General features: G+C 43.6%; 1 protein-coding gene across 3 annotated transcripts in view; it reads right to left on the bottom strand.

The window, feature by feature from the left end:
• COL4A1 (collagen type IV alpha 1 chain) overlaps positions 1-18,404 on the bottom strand; it is a 197,252-nt gene that overhangs the window by 143,150 nt on the left and 35,698 nt on the right. For all 3 annotated transcript variants that reach the window (XR_006414881.1, XM_044431656.1, XM_044431657.1), the window contains exon 2: positions 5,242-5,292. Coding sequence is in view for 2 of the 3 variants with exons in the window: in XM_044431656.1 (XP_044287591.1) it covers positions 5,242-5,292 (51 nt within the window). In the remaining variant the exon portion in view is untranslated. The remainder of the gene's footprint in view (positions 1-5,241; positions 5,293-18,404) is intronic.

The raw sequence follows: 18,404 nt of genomic DNA on the forward strand, positions 1-18,404 counted from the left end.
GACGGACAGGTCATAGCAAAGAGCTCGGACGAAACGTGATCCACTGGAGAAGGAAATGGCAACCCACTCCAGTATCCTTGCCATGAAAACCCCATGGACAGTACCAAAAGGCAAAAAGATATGACAGCAGAAGATGAGCCCCTCAGGTCGGAAGGTGTCCAGTATGCTACTGGGGAAGAGCAGAGGGCTAGTGCTAGTAGCGCCAGAAAGAATGAAGCAACTGGGTCAAAGCCGAAAGGACACTCAGTTGCGGATGCATCTGGTGGTGAAAGGAGAGTCCAATGCTGCAAAGATCTATACTCCATAGGAACCTGGAACTTAAGATCCATGATTCAAGGCAAGCTGGATGTGGTCAAACAAGAGGTGACAAGACTGAACATAGACATCTTAGGAATCAGTGAACTGAAATGGACAGGAATGGGTGAATTTAATTCAGATGACCATCAGGTATATTACTGCGGGCAAGAATGCCTCAGAAGAAATGGAGTAGCCTTCCTAGTCAATAAAAGAGTAGGAAAAGCAGTACTGGGATACAATCTCAGTTCGAATCCAAGGCAAACCATTCTACATCACAATAGTCCAAGTCTATGCCCCAACCACTGGTGCTGAAGAGGCTGAAGTTGACCAGTTCTATGAAGGCCTACAACACCTTCTAGAATTAACACCAAAAAATGATGTCCTTATCATCATGGGGGATTGGAATGCTAAATAGGAAGCCAAAAGATCACTGGAATAACAGGCAAGTTTGGCCTTGGAGTACAAAATGAAGCAGGGCACAGGCTGATAGAATTTTTTTCAAGAGAATATGATGGTCATAGCAAACACTCTTTTCCAACAACCCAAAAAACGACTCTACACATGGACATCACCAGACGGTCAACACAGAAATCAGATTGACTATGTGCTCTGCAGCCAAGATAGAGAAGCTCTATACAGTCAGTAAAAACAAGACCAGGAGCTGACTGTGGCTCAGATCATGAGCTTCTTGTTGCAAAATTTAGACTTAAATTTAAGAAAGTAAGGAAAAACACTAGGCCACTCAGGTATGACCTAAATCATATCCCTGATGAATATACAGTAGAGGTGACAAATAGATTTAAGGAATTAGATCTGATAGACAGAGTGCCTGAAGATGGATGGATGGAGGTTCGCAACATTGTGCAAGAGGTAACAACTAAAACCATCCCAAAGAAAAAGAAATTCAAGAAAGCAAAATGGCTGTCTGAGGAAGCTTTGCAAATAGCTGAGGAAAGAAGCGAAAGGCAAGGGAGAAAGAGAAAGATACACCCAGCTGAATGCAGAATTCGAGAGAATAGCTAGAAGAGATATGAATGCCTACTTCAATAAACAGTGCGAAGAAAACAATAGAAGAGGGACGTCCAGGGACCTCTTCAAGAAAATTGGAGATATGAAGGGAATATTTCATGCAAAGATGGGCATGATAAAGGACCAAAATGGCAGGGACCTAACAGAGGCGGAAGAGATTAAGAAGAGGTGGCAAGATTACACAGAAGAACTATACAAGAAAGAGCTTAATGTCCCTGATAAGCATGATGGGGTGGTCACTGACCTCGAGCCAGACATCCTGGAATGTGATGTCAAATGGGCCTTAGGAAGTCAGAGCTACAACAAAGTTAGTGGAGGTGACAGTATTCCAGCTGAGCTATTCAAAATCTTAAAAGATGATGCAGTAAAAGTGCCACATTCAATATGCCAGCAAATTTGGAAAACTCAACTGTGGCCACAGAATTGGAAAAGGTCAGTTTACATTCCCATCCCAAAGAAGGGCAATGCCAAAGCATGTTCAAACTACCGCACCATTGCACTCATTTCATATGCTAGCAAAGTTATGCTCAAAATCCTACAAGCTAGGCTCCAGCAGTATGTGGACCGAGAACTACCAGAAGTACAGGCAGGATTTCAAAGAGGAAGAGGAACTAGAGGTCAAATTGCCAACATAGGCTGGATCATGGAGAAAGCTAGGGAGTTCCAGAAAAACATCTACTTCTGCTTCATTGACTATGCTAAAGCCTTTGAATGTGTGGATCACAACAAATTGTGGCAAGTTCTTAAAGAGATGGGAGTACCACACTATCTTATTTGTCTCTTGGGAAACCTATATGCGGGTCAAGAAGCAACAGTGAGAACTGGACACGGAACCACAGATTGGTTCAAAATTGAGAAAGGAGTTCAGCAAGTGTCATGAGGCCGATTGTATAAACATTCAACTCTCCACAGAGCAATAAAACTAAAGTCCTTTAATGTTAATTGTCTGCAGGATTTACAATACTATAGATAAGTTCCCTAATAGCGGTCCCAGCTAAGCAGATGTCAGCCCTATAATGGCCTCTCTCTGAGCCCACATGGGATCATTCTCCCAAGTCACGCCTTTCTTCTCTCTTATGCTGCCTACTTTGTAATTGTTCAAATCTATGCAAAAGACGTCTGTTCTCGGCTTTTGAGAAATCTATGACACCTATAGTGTCTTCTGTTTCTGGCTCAGGGAGATCAGCATCAGGAGGGGAGGAGGCAGTTTGCCTCTTTCTGAGTAGAACTTGCAGCTCCCTCTTTCTCATGACTCTCTGTCTCTGATAAAGGTCCAGGCGTTTGCTCAACGAACTGGGGCTCAAGGGAAGACGTTCAGCTGTCCCTGCACTGGGTTGCTGGGGCGACTCTTGGGCACAGGGTGCCAAGTGCAAGGTCTCCTCGTGAGTCACTGTTTCTGTCAGAGCTTCATGCACAACAGCAAGGCTGTATACTGTCGCCCTGCCTATTTAACTTATATGCAGAGCACATCACGAGATAGGTGAGGTTAGATGAATCACCTGTTGGAATTGAGATTGCTGGGAGAAATATCAACAATCTCAGATATACAGATGATACCACTCTCATGGCAGAAAGTAAAGAGGAACTAAAGAGCCTGTTGATGCGGGTGAAGGAGGAGAGCGCAAAAGTTGGCTTGAAACTCAACATTAAGAAAACTAAGATCATGGCATCCGGTCCTCTCACTTCCTGGCAAATAGATGGGGAAGAAACGGAGGCAGAGACAGATTTTATTTTCCTGGGCTGCAAGATCACCACAGATGGGGACTGCAGCCAAGAAATTAAAAGACGCTTGCTCCTGGGGAGGAAAGCTATGGCAAATATAGACCGCATTCTAAAAAGCAGAGACATCACCCTGCTGAAAAAAGTGTGTATAGTCAAGGCTATGGTTTTCCCTGTTGCAATGTATGGCTGTGAAAGTTAGACTATAAAGAAGGCAGAGTGCCGAAGAACTGAGGCCTTTGAATTGTGGTGCTGGAGAAGACTCCTGTGAGTCCCTTGGACCGCAAGGCGATCAAACCGGTCAGTCTTAGAGGAGATCAACCCTGACTGCTCTTTAGAAGGCCAGATGCTGAAGATGAAATTCAAATATTTTGGCCACCTAATGAGAAGGAAGGACTCACTGGAGAACGGCCTAATACTGGGAACAATTGATGGCAAAAGAAGAAGGGGACAGCAGAGAATGAGGTGGCTAGATGGAGTCACTGAAGCAGTCTGTGTGAACTTAAGTAGACTTCGGGGGATGGCAGAGGACAGGAAGGCCTGGAGGAATATTGTCCATGGGGTCGCGATTGGTCGGACACAACTTCGCTACTAACAACAACAAATGTTTGTACAGGACAAGATTTTGCATTTCAGTGTTTAGAGAGGGTAACTAGTGTCCCCTTGCTCATTTACATAAGCATTTGTTGATGTGTTGTCAGTTTAAATCAAGATATGGAAATTGAAAATATCCTGTCCGACAAAAAGAAAAATGACTCTCAGCTCGAACAAGCTGATGTTCTTTAATCTCTCTGCTGGTGCTAGATCTGGAGGAACCCTTTTTGGAATCTGTAGCTCTAGCATTCATGGACATCCTCTTGTGCACAGCCTGGTCCTGCAAATCAAGCCAAGCCACCACAGAAAATATGTGAGTGCTTGTGCGCCCCCTGTTGCACAAGCAGCAACCTTCCCTATCAGCTGCAGCTGCCTGAAGAGTGGCTGCAGGATGTGAAAGAAGGGTATTGCAAGTAGTGAGCTGTGTGCCACTCCCAGCAACCAACTTTCCTCCCCATCCACTGCTCCTGGCAGCAGTGGTAGGCACAGAGGAGGAGAGCAAATGGGTGCTGCCAGTGCTTGCGCCAGGCACCATTCTTGGTGACCAGACTTCTTCCCCTCTGGGTGCCATGGTGGCAGCAGTGTTGGGCATAGAAGAGAGGCAATGCTTGCACAGCACAAGGGGCTCAACTACTGGTGAATGCCCCATGAAAGCTGGGAACTTAGATTCAGGGCTGCCGCAGGGCAGACTGGAGCCCAGGAAGCAGAGGCGATGGAATCCAATGACTCCCAACCCCAAATGGATGAGTCACACTTCCCTATGCTGGCTAGCTGGGGTCTCAGATGAGTTCCCAAACTAAAGACACCAGTACCAGTAATCATAACTTATGTTCTTGGTATGAAGACCACCACATGTGTTCTTGAAGAACCCCTGAAAGCTGGTGGAGGAGGTGGGAGGTGAAGTGGATGTTACCCTGCAATAGAGGAACAAAGCCAGGACTGTAACAGGAATTTTCCTGTTGCATACGACAGCAACGAAAATTCTGCTGTTATCTCAGATTGGAGATAGTGGGAGGGTGGTGGGTTGAAGGTACGGGGACTTGCTTGTACTGGGGAGAGTGGATGCTCTCCCTGTGTACAGGTCAATCACCTCACCTCCTTCCTGTAATGGGAGAAGGAGTTGCAGGTAGCAAAGTGTTATAGACACGGAATAAAGTGTCTGCTGCAACTCTAATTGAAGAATTGTATCTCCTTCTATTTCCTGCATGGATTTCCTCCAGGCCTGAAACCTTGCACATGAAGAAATCAATCTGTAGATCCGTTATTGATCTACACAGGATTCCATTTCTGTGCCCAGTTGAGATTGCACTTGGTTTTTAGAGTAGGCGAGAGCACTTCTGCTGCTTGTCCACTTCTTTTCCCCATCCCTCACTTGCATGCTATAGAATTTGGGGAATATTAGACATTCAGAATTTGTTATCAGCATGCAAGACTGGATCAGAAATACTTTGTTTAGGGTTAAGAGTATAAAATGATATAAACAATATCTATGATCATGGGCAGCATTCTTTACCCACCTTCAAAGCCATTTTGTTTTGGTCTCATGATCTATATACAGTTAACAAAATCATCAGACAAATGTTATAGACACGGAATACTTACCTTTTCCCCCTTTACTCCACTACAGTCACATTTTCCACAGCCAAAACAAGCCTGCAAGTTAAAAGGGGGAGAAAACCATGAATTTGAAAATAATTTCAACGCATGGTAAATTGTTGGTTAGAGAAAAAAAGAATTAAACCATTAGTGGGGAATGTAACCATTAGTGGGGAATCATCGAGATGGTGGCCAGTGACAAGCGGAGTCCCCCAGGGCTCTGTCCTGGAGCTGATCCTGTTTAATCTTTTTGTAAATGACATGGAAGAAGGGGTGAACAGTCTGCTGATGAAATTCGCAGATGATACTAAAACTGGAGCAGTGGCCACAACTGAGGAGCAGGTATTCCAGTTCCACAAGGATCTGGACAGACTATGGAAGTGGGCAGGAGACAACAGGATGGCGTTCAATGTGGATAAGTGCAAGGTCTTGCACTTGGGCCATAGAAATAGGTGCCATAAATACAGGTTAGGGGACAAGGGTCTGGAGAGCAGCATTTGTGAAAGGGACTTCAGGGTACTGGTTGACTTCAGGCTAAACATGAGTCAGCAGTGTGATGCGGTGGTTAAGAGGGCAAACGCCACCCTTGGTTGCATAGTCAGAAGTGTGGCTTCTAGATCGAGAGAGGTATTATCACTCTGTATGACTCTGGTGCGCCCGCAACTGGAGTATTGTGCTCAGTTTTGGGTTCCTCATTACAGTGAGGATATACAAGGTGGTAAGGGCAGGGGGGACAGGCCAGGGTGAGGCAGGGGCGGGCGCTTGGAGATTGTTTTCTTCAAGAGAGTCCAAGGAGATTGTTTTGGACTCAATTGGAGAAAACAATCTCCTTGTGAGCAAGCCGCCAGATGGTGAGGTGAGGTGCCGGCTTGCTTGCAAGGAGATCCTTTTCTCCAAGCAAGTCCAAAATTATCTCCACACGAGCAAGCTGCTGCCTTGCCACGTGTGCGCAGTGAGTCCAAAACCTCTATGGCGGGCCGGATAAATGGGCATGGCGGGCCGGATCTGGCCTGCAGACCGTAGTTTGAGGACCCATGCTCTAGTGGTTAAATGGGCAGTCCAGGCCCTAAGGAAATATTTATGAGGTGGGGGGCATTACAATGGTTAAACATGATGAAAGATGACAACCTTCAGCTCATCCATTGGTACTTGGCCTCGCAGGCCTATGCCTTTACCATCAAACACAGCCTCTGTGAGAAGTGGCTGGGTGGCCCTGCTGTCTCTGTACCCAGTATTGCATTAAACGTGTTCCACTGCTGACTAAGTCTGTTTGTGGTGATAGAGGCAATGGAGCAGGGGAGAAGGTTGATGTTCCCCTCCCCCATGATACAGTCACAACTTGATCTATAGAATTCAGAAAACAGGAAGAAAGCAGAAAGAAATGAATGCAGTAGTCAAAGAGCAGATCCCTTCTTTCTTCTTACTGTATGTAATTAGCAGCTGCAGTGAGGGATTTGGACTGAACTCTTTTTCCCAAGCCATAGTCCTGATCTGGCTAGCAAAGGTTGTTTTTCAATCCATATTCAGAAAATCAACTTTGCAGTATTTGCAAATGATATTTAATAAGACATTTAAGGGCAAGACTTTTGTTTGAATACTCTACACCCCTGAGACTGGTTAGGAGGTTTTGAGAGCTTAGGGAAGTGAATCACAGAATAACAGATTTGGAACAGACCAGAGGGCCATCAGGTCCAACTTCCTGATCAGTTCAGGACTCCAAGTTAAACCATCCCTCTCCGATGGCCACCCAGCTGCATCTTGAATGCAATTAGTGTGGGAGAGTCCATGACCTCCCTAGTCAGGAAGTTTTTCCTGATATCTTGCCAGAATCTAGCTTCCTGTAACTTGAGCCTATTATTTTACATCCTGAACTCTACTATGAACAAGATAAGATCCTGTCCTCCTTCTGCGTAACAATCTTTCAAATACTTGAAGAATGCTAGCCTATGTCCCTTCTGTCATCTGCTTCTCAAGGCTACCCAGTTCTTTCATTCTTTCCTCATAGGGCTTTGTTTTCAGTCCCTGGGATCATCCCTGTCGTCATCCTCTGAAGTCTTATTAGCTTCTCTGTATCTTTCTTAATTTGGTTTTTAGTCATGCCAGCCACATGACCACAGAGACTGTCTGCAGACAAATTCTGGCTCCCTCAGCTAGGAAATGGAGATGAGCACCACCCCCTAGAGTCAGACATGACTGGACTTTAATATCAAGGGGAAAACTTTCCCTTTACTTTACCTTTATCTTTCTTAAACTGTGGTGCCCAAAACTGGATGCAGTACTCCAGATGAGGCCTGACCAGTGGTGAGTAAAGGGGAAATAGCATTTCATGTTATTTGGAAGTGATACTTCTATTAAAGCAGCCTAAAACAGCATTTGTCCTTTTTGCAGTCGCATCACATTGTTGCCTCATATTCAGCTTGTGATCTACAACAATTCCAATTTCCTTCTCACTTGCGGCATTGCTGAGCCAAGTATTCCCCATCTCGTAATGATGAAGTGGATTGCTTGTCTCTTTAACAACTGATTGCAAGTTGTCTCCCCCCACACATACATCCTTACCCCTTCTAGTAATCTTCTCCAGCTGAGCACATCAGATTAGAATCACCTAATCATCTGTAATTCAGCAACCTTCTTGGACCTGTTTATATGCCTATTACGGGGTGGTGGGCCTTCAGCTGTGGCCTGACAGTTGGACTGAAGGGATTCCACAAAAGCAAGAGGTTGTCTCATTTTCCTTTGTTCCCTACTGTTTGTACCAGTTGACTATGTATATGCTGGAATATGCTTGACTATGTTCCTAGGTAGAGAGGATTTGGGGCCAAGTAGGGAGGACATGAAGGACCAAATCAGTATAGTGATGGGTAGAGGGAGTTATGGTACATGGGAAGAAGAGTTCTTATCAAGATTGCTGGATGAAGGTAGGGGAGACTTATTCCTTTTTTCCCATCACACATTGCCTCCTGCTTTAATTGGCCTTTCCTCCCCAAACCTCTGCCCCCCCACCCCCAGGATGTTGCAATCTGGTAAGAATTCCACGAGAGGTCGTTGAGGCCCCATCGGTGCGGGTGTTCAAGGATAGGCTGGACGTCCACATGGTGGGCATGTCGTGAGTGGAGCCAGCTGGTGCCGGAGGTCAGACTAGATGGCCCAGGAGACCCCTTCTGACTCGCTCTGTTTTCTATGTTTTCTAAGAACTGGGGTCCACAGTTGACATACCTCTAAATAGTCAAAGAAAAATGAAGACTTTGGTGCAGTCAATTTATTAAATGTCATGTAGTTTTATGCAAACCCCAACTTTGCATAAAACTGCACAGTAACTCCGCTGCTAATTACCAATTCATCTCACTTTAGCTGCAGGGTACCATGGTTTCATATTAGAGTACGACATTCCTGGTTTATCTAAATTAGAGTTGTAATAACCCAGGCAAAGAATGCATTAAAATCTTCCTTTGAAGAATTGGCTGTAAGAATCTTCTGGATGAGAAAATTACAGATGACAGGATGCCAGTTTCAGCAGACTGTTATTCCCATTTGTGGGTCATTTTATTTCCTATTTAAGCTTCCAACTTGTTTTCAAGCATCTCGGCTCTTCTACATATAAAAAGAATGTGCTTCCCAAATGTGTCACTGCCTAAGTTCCCAAGGGTTCCATTCATACTAGCCAGATACATTAAAGGTCAGTTTCAGAGCCCTTTAAATTCCTATATTTTTATTGTACAGTTGTTAATATTTATCATAAATTAAGATTTTGTTCATTCATTTCTGAAAGACCTTACTGTAGTTTTATGTTGCTGTTGTTAGAAGCAAACTGGGAATATATCTAGTGGCACAAACAATCTGCCAGATATAACATTTCATAACAATATGTTCTGAACTGTCAATTTAAAAATGACTTCACAGATGTGGTAGCTTAAAAACAGCAACTAATATAATACAGTTAGGGGTCATTTCAGTTAGAAAGCTGATTCTGACCGTCCAGTTATGATGTTTGTTCTCTTTGCATTATTAATTTTTTACTTTGTGGAGGCTGGGTATTTAAATTTCTATTCAATTCTATTAAGTTTCTTTTAGATTTCTATTATGCATGTGTGTTAGCAGGAATTTATCCTGAAAAGATTGAAATGGACATATACACTATTTTTTGACATGTTTATTCCAATTCACAGAGTAAATTAGGGAGTGATTTTCCACGTGATCACTTAACATATGGGTGGAAGCTGACTCTAGCCTAAAGAGATTTCCAATCCAGCCCATGAAAAAGTGGACACCCCATGTGGCTCTGTCCATGCCCTGTCCCCAGGCCTGGATAATACTAGAAGCTTAGGGTGGGGAAAGAAAGAGGCAACAAGGGGGTCTGCTTGGGGAGTGGCAACCAATGCCAGCAGAGGTATGGTGTAGGGCAAAGCTTGCCATGTCAGCTTCACCATCCATGTGCTTGCCACGTCAGCTTCACCTAATGTGGGAAGCACCATGCAGAGTGAAGCTAGTTACAAGCTCGCACGGTGGGAAGATTATGCAGTCTGCAGAGGGCTGGGTGTCCTCTGACATCCAACTAGAACTTGGTTGCCCAAATCCAGAACTGTGATATAATGCACCCTTGGCACTCTTTTGTACTTCAGTAACTGTCTAAAGCAGGGGTCCCCAACCCCCTGTTAAGAACCAGGCTGCACAGCAGGAAGTGAGTGGTGGACAAGTCTCATAGGAATGTGAACCCTACTGTAAATTGTGCATACAAGGGATCTCAGTTGGGCGCTCCATAGGAGAATCTAATGCCTGATGATCTGATGTGGAGCTGAGGCAGTGATGCTAGCACAGGGGAGCAGCTGCAAAGACAGATTATCATTAGCGGAGAGGTTTGACTGCACAGAGACCATAGTAAATCAATTGCTTGCAGACTCATATCAAAACCCTTTTAGTGAGTGGTGAGTGACTATTAAGCTAGATCTAGTTGCAGGAAACAAGTACAGGACTCCCACTGATCCTGCATTATGGTGAGTTGTATAATTATTTCATTATATGTTACAATATAATAATAACAGAAATAAAGTGTGCAATAAATGTAATGCACTTGAATCATCCCAAAACCATCACCTGCCCCCAGTCCATGGAAAAATTGTCTTCTACAAAACCGGTTTCTGGTGCCAAAAAAGGTTGGGAACCGCTGGTCTAAAGCAGTAGCATAAAAGATGAGATCTCTTTCAGTGTTTCTGGGACAATGTATTTCCTTTTCTCAGGAGCACCAGGGACTGGGAAAAAATGCTACCAATCTTGACTCATGTCCTGGTTCTGACTCTCTAATCAAGATCTAGTACTGCTATCAGTACTTTGGCTGCTCCAAAAATCATTACATTCATTACATTCCAGTCAGGGTTATTTCTGAGGGTTTCCAAGCTTCAGCTGGTGCAGAAGTCTAAGATTTAAAACAGCACATATTATGCCAATCAATCTTTGTTCAGCCATAATGGCTGCCAATTATCTTCCGGGCCCAATATAAGAAGTTGGTTAACATCTTTAAAATCTGAGGCCCCTGTACATATTTGCTCATTGTCATGAATCAGCAGGGGAAATCTTATTCCATATCCATTCAGGAATCTATAAAAGCACAAAGTAGGACCTTAATAAGGTGGCATTCACACTACCTGTGAAGAGAGATATGCAGGAAATGTTCATTTATATTTTTGCTCCCAACATGTATCTGTTTTGCAAAGCCCACTGCAGCCCATTGATGGTACTATTATCTTTCCACTACTGTTTTTAGATTCCTTTTTAGAACAAGTGTGCTAATCTTTCTTTTGTTGAGGGCCACATTTCCATGGGGGCAATCTGTTGGGAATCACATGCCAAAGAGAATGAGTCCACTCATTCTCTCTCTCCCCCCGCCCCTGCACCACCAAACAGGCTGCCTGAGGAACATAAGATTTCTTTTGCCAGAGGTCTGAACCAATTGCCTGCAAAAGATCCACAAGAGCTGTGTGAAGCTGAGGAGTGCATTTTGTGCTAGAGTTTTAGGGTTGTCATCCTTGTTTGACCTTCCCTCCCATGTTTACAAGTTTTATGATGGCTTACATTATTCAGTGTTTAACACTTTGACTGTCAATTACCTTAGTAGTATTGAACCGATAAATAAATGGGATGCCTTGTCTCTGCACAGAGAACACAAAGGGGGTGCTCTCTTAAGAAGATTCAGACTGTTTGCATGCATGAATACACACACACACTTGCTCTTCCACAAGCCAAACTTTATCTTACACACATAGATTTCATTATGTAAATAAGGTCCCATGAAATAGGAAATAAACAGGTATAGCAATATTTGAAAGCCCTTATGACATAAGATGCATTACCAGACACTTTCTGGCTTCCTTCAAAAATTCTTCTTGCATTCAGTGTCCCTTGGCTACTGAGATACTGGTTGTACACCAAGTTTTACTCCAGCTTAATTGGACTTGACATCCAAAATTATGTCCTAGGTACATGTACTAAACTTCATCTCATAGTGTTCAGCAAGGTTATTTTATTATATTGTTGCTGTTATTAACAGAATGACAAATTGTCAACTTAAGCCAATTCAAATAATAAAGCCAATTCAAATAATAAAGCTAAGTTCATACAGTATTGGTTGAAACCTTACCCTATATAGAAATGCAATGTCCATGTTTGGATTAGTTTTATACATGGGGAGCAATAACCAAGAAAGTTTGTCCTAGAGATCTTGATCTCATAGTGATCTTGACTTTCATAAAGTCAAAGTAGGCTGGATGTTAAGGCTGGATCACGAACAACAATCTGAGGTGAACCAGTTACCAGTAGCTGTGGGATAAACCAGGAGACAGGACCAAAGGGCAAACCAAAATGTGAGAAAAATCTGTCTTGCACAAGTAAAGCTCAGCCAGAGTAGAATGCCCTTTATACCCCTTCCTGCCTAAAGGGATCTAGTGATCTGCCAGGGTGGACAGTCAGTTTGGTGCCTGTAAGAACTTCACCAAGGCTGTGTCCTGCAGTTCAGTGGTTCACCACATGAGGGCAGCAGCATACAAATCCCAGCACCTTAAATTAGGTTTACATCAGGGATTGCAGCAAGATCTAAGGGAGGATGTAGTCTCTTAGTTCTTATATTGTCAGATGATGGATTTATTAGCCAAAGCAAAACCGTGAAGTGGTTTCCCAAGCCTAAAAAGAAACCATTGCAGACAATAAGCATGGGGTAATAGAATTCCAATAACCCCAGTTAGACAGGTACCATTAGAAACATATGAACAGAGCGAGTCAAAAGAGGCCTCCCAGGCCATCTAGTCTGACCCAAGGCTCCAGCCAGCTCCGCTCATGACATGCCCACCATGTGCATGTCCAGCCTATCTTTGAACACCCTCACCGATGGGGCCTCAACCACCTCCCGTGGAAGCCCATTCCATACCCTCGGGGTCCTAACTATCAGGAAGTGCTTCCTGGCATCTAAACAGAACCTTGGTTCCCTAAGCTTTGCTCTGGTGGAGCGTGTTCTGCCTTCCTCTGCAGGGGAGAACAGGTCTCTACCCACCTCCGTCCCCTCACATACCTGTATGTTGCCAACAGATCCCTTCTGAGTCTCCTCTTCTCCAGGCTGAAAAGACCCAGTTCCCTCAGTCTCGCCTCATACGGCATCTCCTGCAAACCAGCCACCAACCTTGTGGTCCTATGCTGCACTGGCTCTAACCTGGCTATATCCTTCCTGTAATGAGGGGCCCAAAACTGAGCACAATACTCCAGTTGTGGGCGCATCTGAGTTGTACAGAGTGGTAGTAATACCTCTATCAATCTAGGTATTAGTTATCCCCTCTCAGAAGTATAAGCTAAGTTCACAAAATTCTACACTAGTTAGGGACCTTGCATGATTGTATGTACAAATGTGAAACAAAAGAATTGTGCTGCTTTAATTTTGCATCGTTGTGGAAAGCAGGCATTTCAACAGATACACCTAATGGAACTGCATCATATTTGCGGGAGTAATTGGTGGGGATTTCACCCATGCTCATAAGCAATTTTAATCACCCCTTCTGTCTGTAAAGCTGCTGAAAGCTTAAGCATGAAATGGCATGGAGGACTTGCAGAAACTATTTGGTAAAACTTGAAAAAAAGTACCATTTCCCCAAAATCACCAGAAACAGCCAAGGACAAGGGTTGTTCATGCAACATGTGTATTGTGATCCATGTTTTCCCCTCACTAGCGCTTCTTTGCTTTAATTATCTTTATGAGTCTCTGAGCATATACAGTGTTGAACCACCTTCATTTTTCAGAAGTGTTTCTGCCATTCATTTTCTGAGGCCCTTAATTGGGCTTCCCTGTGGCAGTGAGTGATTGGGTCTATTTTTTCAGGGGGCGGGAATTCTCCTTTAGAGAGACTTCCCGTTTCGATGTTTCCTCCTTCGAGCTGCAATTCCTCAACATTCCCAGGCTGGGTTGACTAGTCTTCCTGCCTGCTCTTGTACTAATCTCCCCTGCTGTCACCTTCCACTGGGTCTCAGGACCTTGAACCAGGGCTCGAGTCTGGGCTATTTCAAAAACACTCTCACACTCGAAATCAGAATCTGAATCATCAGCAGGGGACATGCCAGAAGTTTGACAGGACGTGCGCGCAACATCGTGCCAGACTGCTCTCATGCTGGGGAAAAGCCCTGTTTGCAACAGAGTTCATCAAGAAAATAAGTGCAAGCTCTCAATTGTCAGGCTGGAGTGGAATGGAAATACATGAAATGCTTGGTCGATGTGGGGAACCCAGGGTCACCCTATATCTAAAAGAGGATGCCCTGTTCACTACTAACAGGAGGAACTGTTACCCTCACAAGAACCCTATGGGATATGTTAGGTTGAGGGCTAGGACTAATCCAAAGACTCCCAGTAAGCTTTATAGCTAAGTGGGGACTTAGACCCAGTTGCTCCAGTCCCAGGCCAATACTCTAACCATTGCAACACACTGGAGGTAGAAATTCAGGAGTTTCCTGTAGCTGAATGTGGACAATAGTATGCCTACCCAGAAGGCCACAAGGTAACTAGCAAATACATAAGTTCATGAACTTTCCATTTGGGGCCTTGTAAACTATTGCTTTATTGAGTTTATAACAGTACCCTGCCAATGTATGTAGATCAAATTCATCATCATCATATCTGTACTGCAGGAGGCAAGCTAAGGAAGTATAGAATACACCAGTCCTACAAAGCAGTCCTGTGTTGTGAGTACCTTTTGCAGAGAGGCGTGCATGTTACAGTAGTGCATGAGGTTTGGGTTGAGGCATCAACAATATGCTGACAACACTCAGCTCTACCCCTCATTTACACTGAATTCTGATGAGGTAGTATCCATGTTGAACTGGTTCAATAATGGACTGGATGAGGGCCTTCTGAAAGAGCCACCCCTGTAGGAAGTGAGAGGGACAGCGAATAGAAGGGCCTTCTCAGTGGCTGCCTCCCACTTTTGAGATGGGCTTCCTAGAGAGATCTACCAAGCATCATCATTACTCTCATTTCAATGTCACATGAAGACTGTCCTTTTCCAGAGACATTTTGAGACTTAATTTTACAAATTGGTTGTTTTAAGATATCATGCACTACTAGCAGTTGGGGGTTTTTTCCAAATTGTTACTAGGAATTGTATATCTTGTATTTTATTGTTGTATACCACTTAGAGAACCCTGTCAGACTATTAAGTAGCCTATAAATTTAAAAGTAAACAAATGAATAACAATCTTGCAGTGTTGTCCTGTGTTATAATACAGACCCTTAGAATGTTAGTGCTTTAGGAAATGCAGCTGAGACTAGGAAATTGACTTTAATAGTAGCGGTACTACTACTAGTAGTAGTATGAAGTGCTGCAGAGGTTGGCTGTGAGTAAAAGACAATGTTCCATATTTAGCCCTTGTGGGAAACTGAAAAAGAGTGTAGGTTTCTAAATGTCATGGAAGGTAATGCTAAGTGAAGCACAGACAGAAGGAAAGTGCATGATGTTGTTGTAGCAGCATGTGAATTACAACCACAAACAGATTAGGACTGCAGCTATCCCTCAAGCCCCAGAAAAAACATTGTACGTGTCTAGCTGCAGATGAAGGATTTTCCTGAGGATCACAGAAAAGAGTACATGGCTCTCCACATCTGCAAAGATCCTTGTCAATATCAGCTCTCCCAGCTGATGCTGTTTGCATGTTTATAAAACCTGTCTTGTTAAACAGCTTTGCATGTGACATACATCTAGTTTGGCCCTGTGTGATTTGAATGTGAAAGGCACTCACATTTATCTTTGCAAATTCATTTACATGAACTAAAGCTTTGTACTAAACTGAACAAGAAAGTCTTTCCCTTTCATAACGCTATGTGGCTCTGCTACATAAAGGAGCATCAATTAATTCCATGTAAAGGTCATAAGTGAAATGCCTCTTGTAGATCCCAAGCAACCTTAAAATAAAACACATTGCTACATGAGAAATTATCTTGAATGCAAACAATGTCATCCTTATTCTTCTGAAAACCTAAAACAATTGCTCACTTATGCTTCGAAGAATTGTCCAAAACTTGAAACACAAAGAGACTACAAAAGGACTGTTGTTCCTCGATCCTTAACATATTTTATCTAGTAGCTTGACATGATACAGGAATAAAAACAACTTTTCTTATTTGCACTATATTATATGAAGCTAATAAAAACATAGAGCAGGCAAATGATTTTGTTATCTGGAGCAGCATCTTGTCATATAGGGCACACTCTTATTATGAAAGTATGCCACTTAGGGGGTCTAGGACTTCATGAAAGCTATGCTTAGGAATGGCCTTTCTATTATGCAAAATACTCAAGCAGTGAGGCAGCAACAGCATTAGATTTGGGCTGCTTGGCTGCCTAGGTTGCTCCCCCACCAACACCTTGCAGCCTTTCTGCCCAGCCATTGGCGTGTGCCCATATTTTGCTCTGCTCCCCAAGAATGGAAGCTGCATGAATGATCTTGGAGCACATCCCCCTCCTCCACATTTTCTCCTTGTTTGCTCTTGTTAGCCTGCCTGGGGAACTGCTGGAGAGGGGAGAGAGAGGCTAAAAGGAGAAGAATGAAGGAGAATACTTGTGCATTTCCTTTATGTTCTACTTCTTTTTCATACAATCATAGAATAGTAGAGTTGGAAGGGGTCATGGAGGCCATCAGGTCCAATGGCTTGCTGTTGCAGCCACTCAGATGACTGTCAGTTTCTTCTTGAAGGTCTCTAGTGTGGGAGAACCCACCAGCTCTCTAGGCAGCTGGTTCCACTGTCATATTGCTTGGACCGCCAGGAAACTTTTCCTGATGTCTAGCCTGAGTCTGGGTTGTCACAAGCTAAGCTGATTATCCCATGTCCTGCAATCTGGTAACAGAGCGATCTTGACCTTCCTCTTTGTGACAGCCTTTGAGGTACTTATAGAGGGATATCCTGTCCCCCTCAGTCTTCTTTCTCAAGGCTGAACATGCCCAGTTCTCTCCTCGTATGGCTGTGTTCCCAAAGCCTGTATCATTGTTGTTGCCCTCCGCTGGACCCTTTCTAATTTTTCTGCATCTTTCCTTAAATCTTGGTGCCCAGGACTGGTCACAGTATTTCAGATGACATCTGGAAATCTAGCCAGAATCTGGCTTTCTGTAACTTGAACCCATTATTCTGTCCTCTGCATTCTGGGATGATTGAGAACAGATCCTGTCCTTCCTCTGTGTGACAGCCTTTCAAGTACCCCTCTTGTTACCTCTCCCCACTTTGAGAATGTGCCATTGATGAGCACTCTTAGAGTCGTTCCATCTAGCCCACTTTTAGCTAGTTTGCTTATCAGGAGATCATGGGACACTTCATCAAAAGCTTTGCTGAAGTCAAGACCACAGCATTGCCACAGTCCATCAGGGAGGTTACCCAATCAAACAATGAAATCAGATTAGCCTGCCAGGATTTCTTCTTGAGAAATCTATGGTGGCTTCTAATAATCACTTAATTGTTCTTAACGTGCTTGTATCTGACTGCTCCTGTGGTTCTGAGAGTACTTCCAGCAGCTCTTCTAGGATGGAGTTCATTGGGCCCTACAGATTTGAACTCATTCAACCCAATTAGATGATCCTTGACCTTGCCAAGTCCTCCACATAGGAAAATACAAAAAACAAATGCAGCCATACAAGATACTTCTACTTCCTGTACATGTTCTTCTTTTCTTTCAAGTTGTCACTTAATTTTTAGTGGAGACACGTGGGCATCCTCTGTTGTTTTCTACACTTTTTCTTGTTGGAATTGTTCATACTTGTGCTTGGAGAATCTTCTTTTTCAAGATTTTCCACCCCTCTTGGACTCCTTTTCCCTTAGGAGTTGCCATGGCACCTTGCTTATCATTGTTCTGAGTTCATGAAAGTCGGCTTTCTTGAAGTCCAGGGTATGTGTTTGGCTGCAATTAACCTTTGTTTCCTTTATAATTGAGAATTCAAGTATTGCATGGTCACTTTCCCCCAGAGTTCCCATGGTTATTTTGTCCACCAGGCCATCCCTGTTAGTTAGTATTGAATCGAGTATAGCTGATTCTTTTGTACCTTCCTCTACTTTCTGCTGGAGAAAGTTGTCAGCAACACATGTCAGGAATCTCTTGGAGGGGCTATGTTTGGCAGAAATTGTCTTCCAGCATATATCAGGGAAACTGAAGTCCCCCATAATGACTACATCATTCCTGGAAACACTGGCAAGCTGCTTTTTAAAGATTGCATCCTTGTCCTCTTTTTGACTTAGTGGTCAGTAATAGACACCAGTAGCAATATTTTTCTTACTTTTTGCTCCCTTTAAATTAAGCCAGATATTTTCAATGGACCAATACAACAACAGAGGAAGAGGTACCATGATCCATGGAAAACCAGAATGATAGTTCTAGCACAAAGCAGAAGTGCACACTTGGTAAGGGTGGGTTGTTGGCAGGGTTTAACAAATCACCTATAAACCTAAAACAGCCCATGGGATATTAACCATGACAACAACCCAGCCTCACCAGGTTTGCATGACATGTCAAAAAGGGATGATTTTTCAAAGGGGCACCCATGGGTCAATTTGAGTATGTAAACTAGGTCTCAGTGTTTGGGGGCAGGCAGAGAGAAAGATGGATACACTGACAGACAGACAAAGGGGAGTCACTGTGAGAGAGGTTGTGTGTATATGTTAGTAG

The sequence above is a fragment of the Varanus komodoensis genome, unplaced genomic scaffold (genome assembly GCF_004798865.1).
Source record: "Varanus komodoensis strain SLA01 unplaced genomic scaffold, ASM479886v1 scaffold23, whole genome shotgun sequence".
Lineage (NCBI taxonomy): Eukaryota > Metazoa > Chordata > Lepidosauria > Squamata > Varanidae > Varanus > Varanus komodoensis.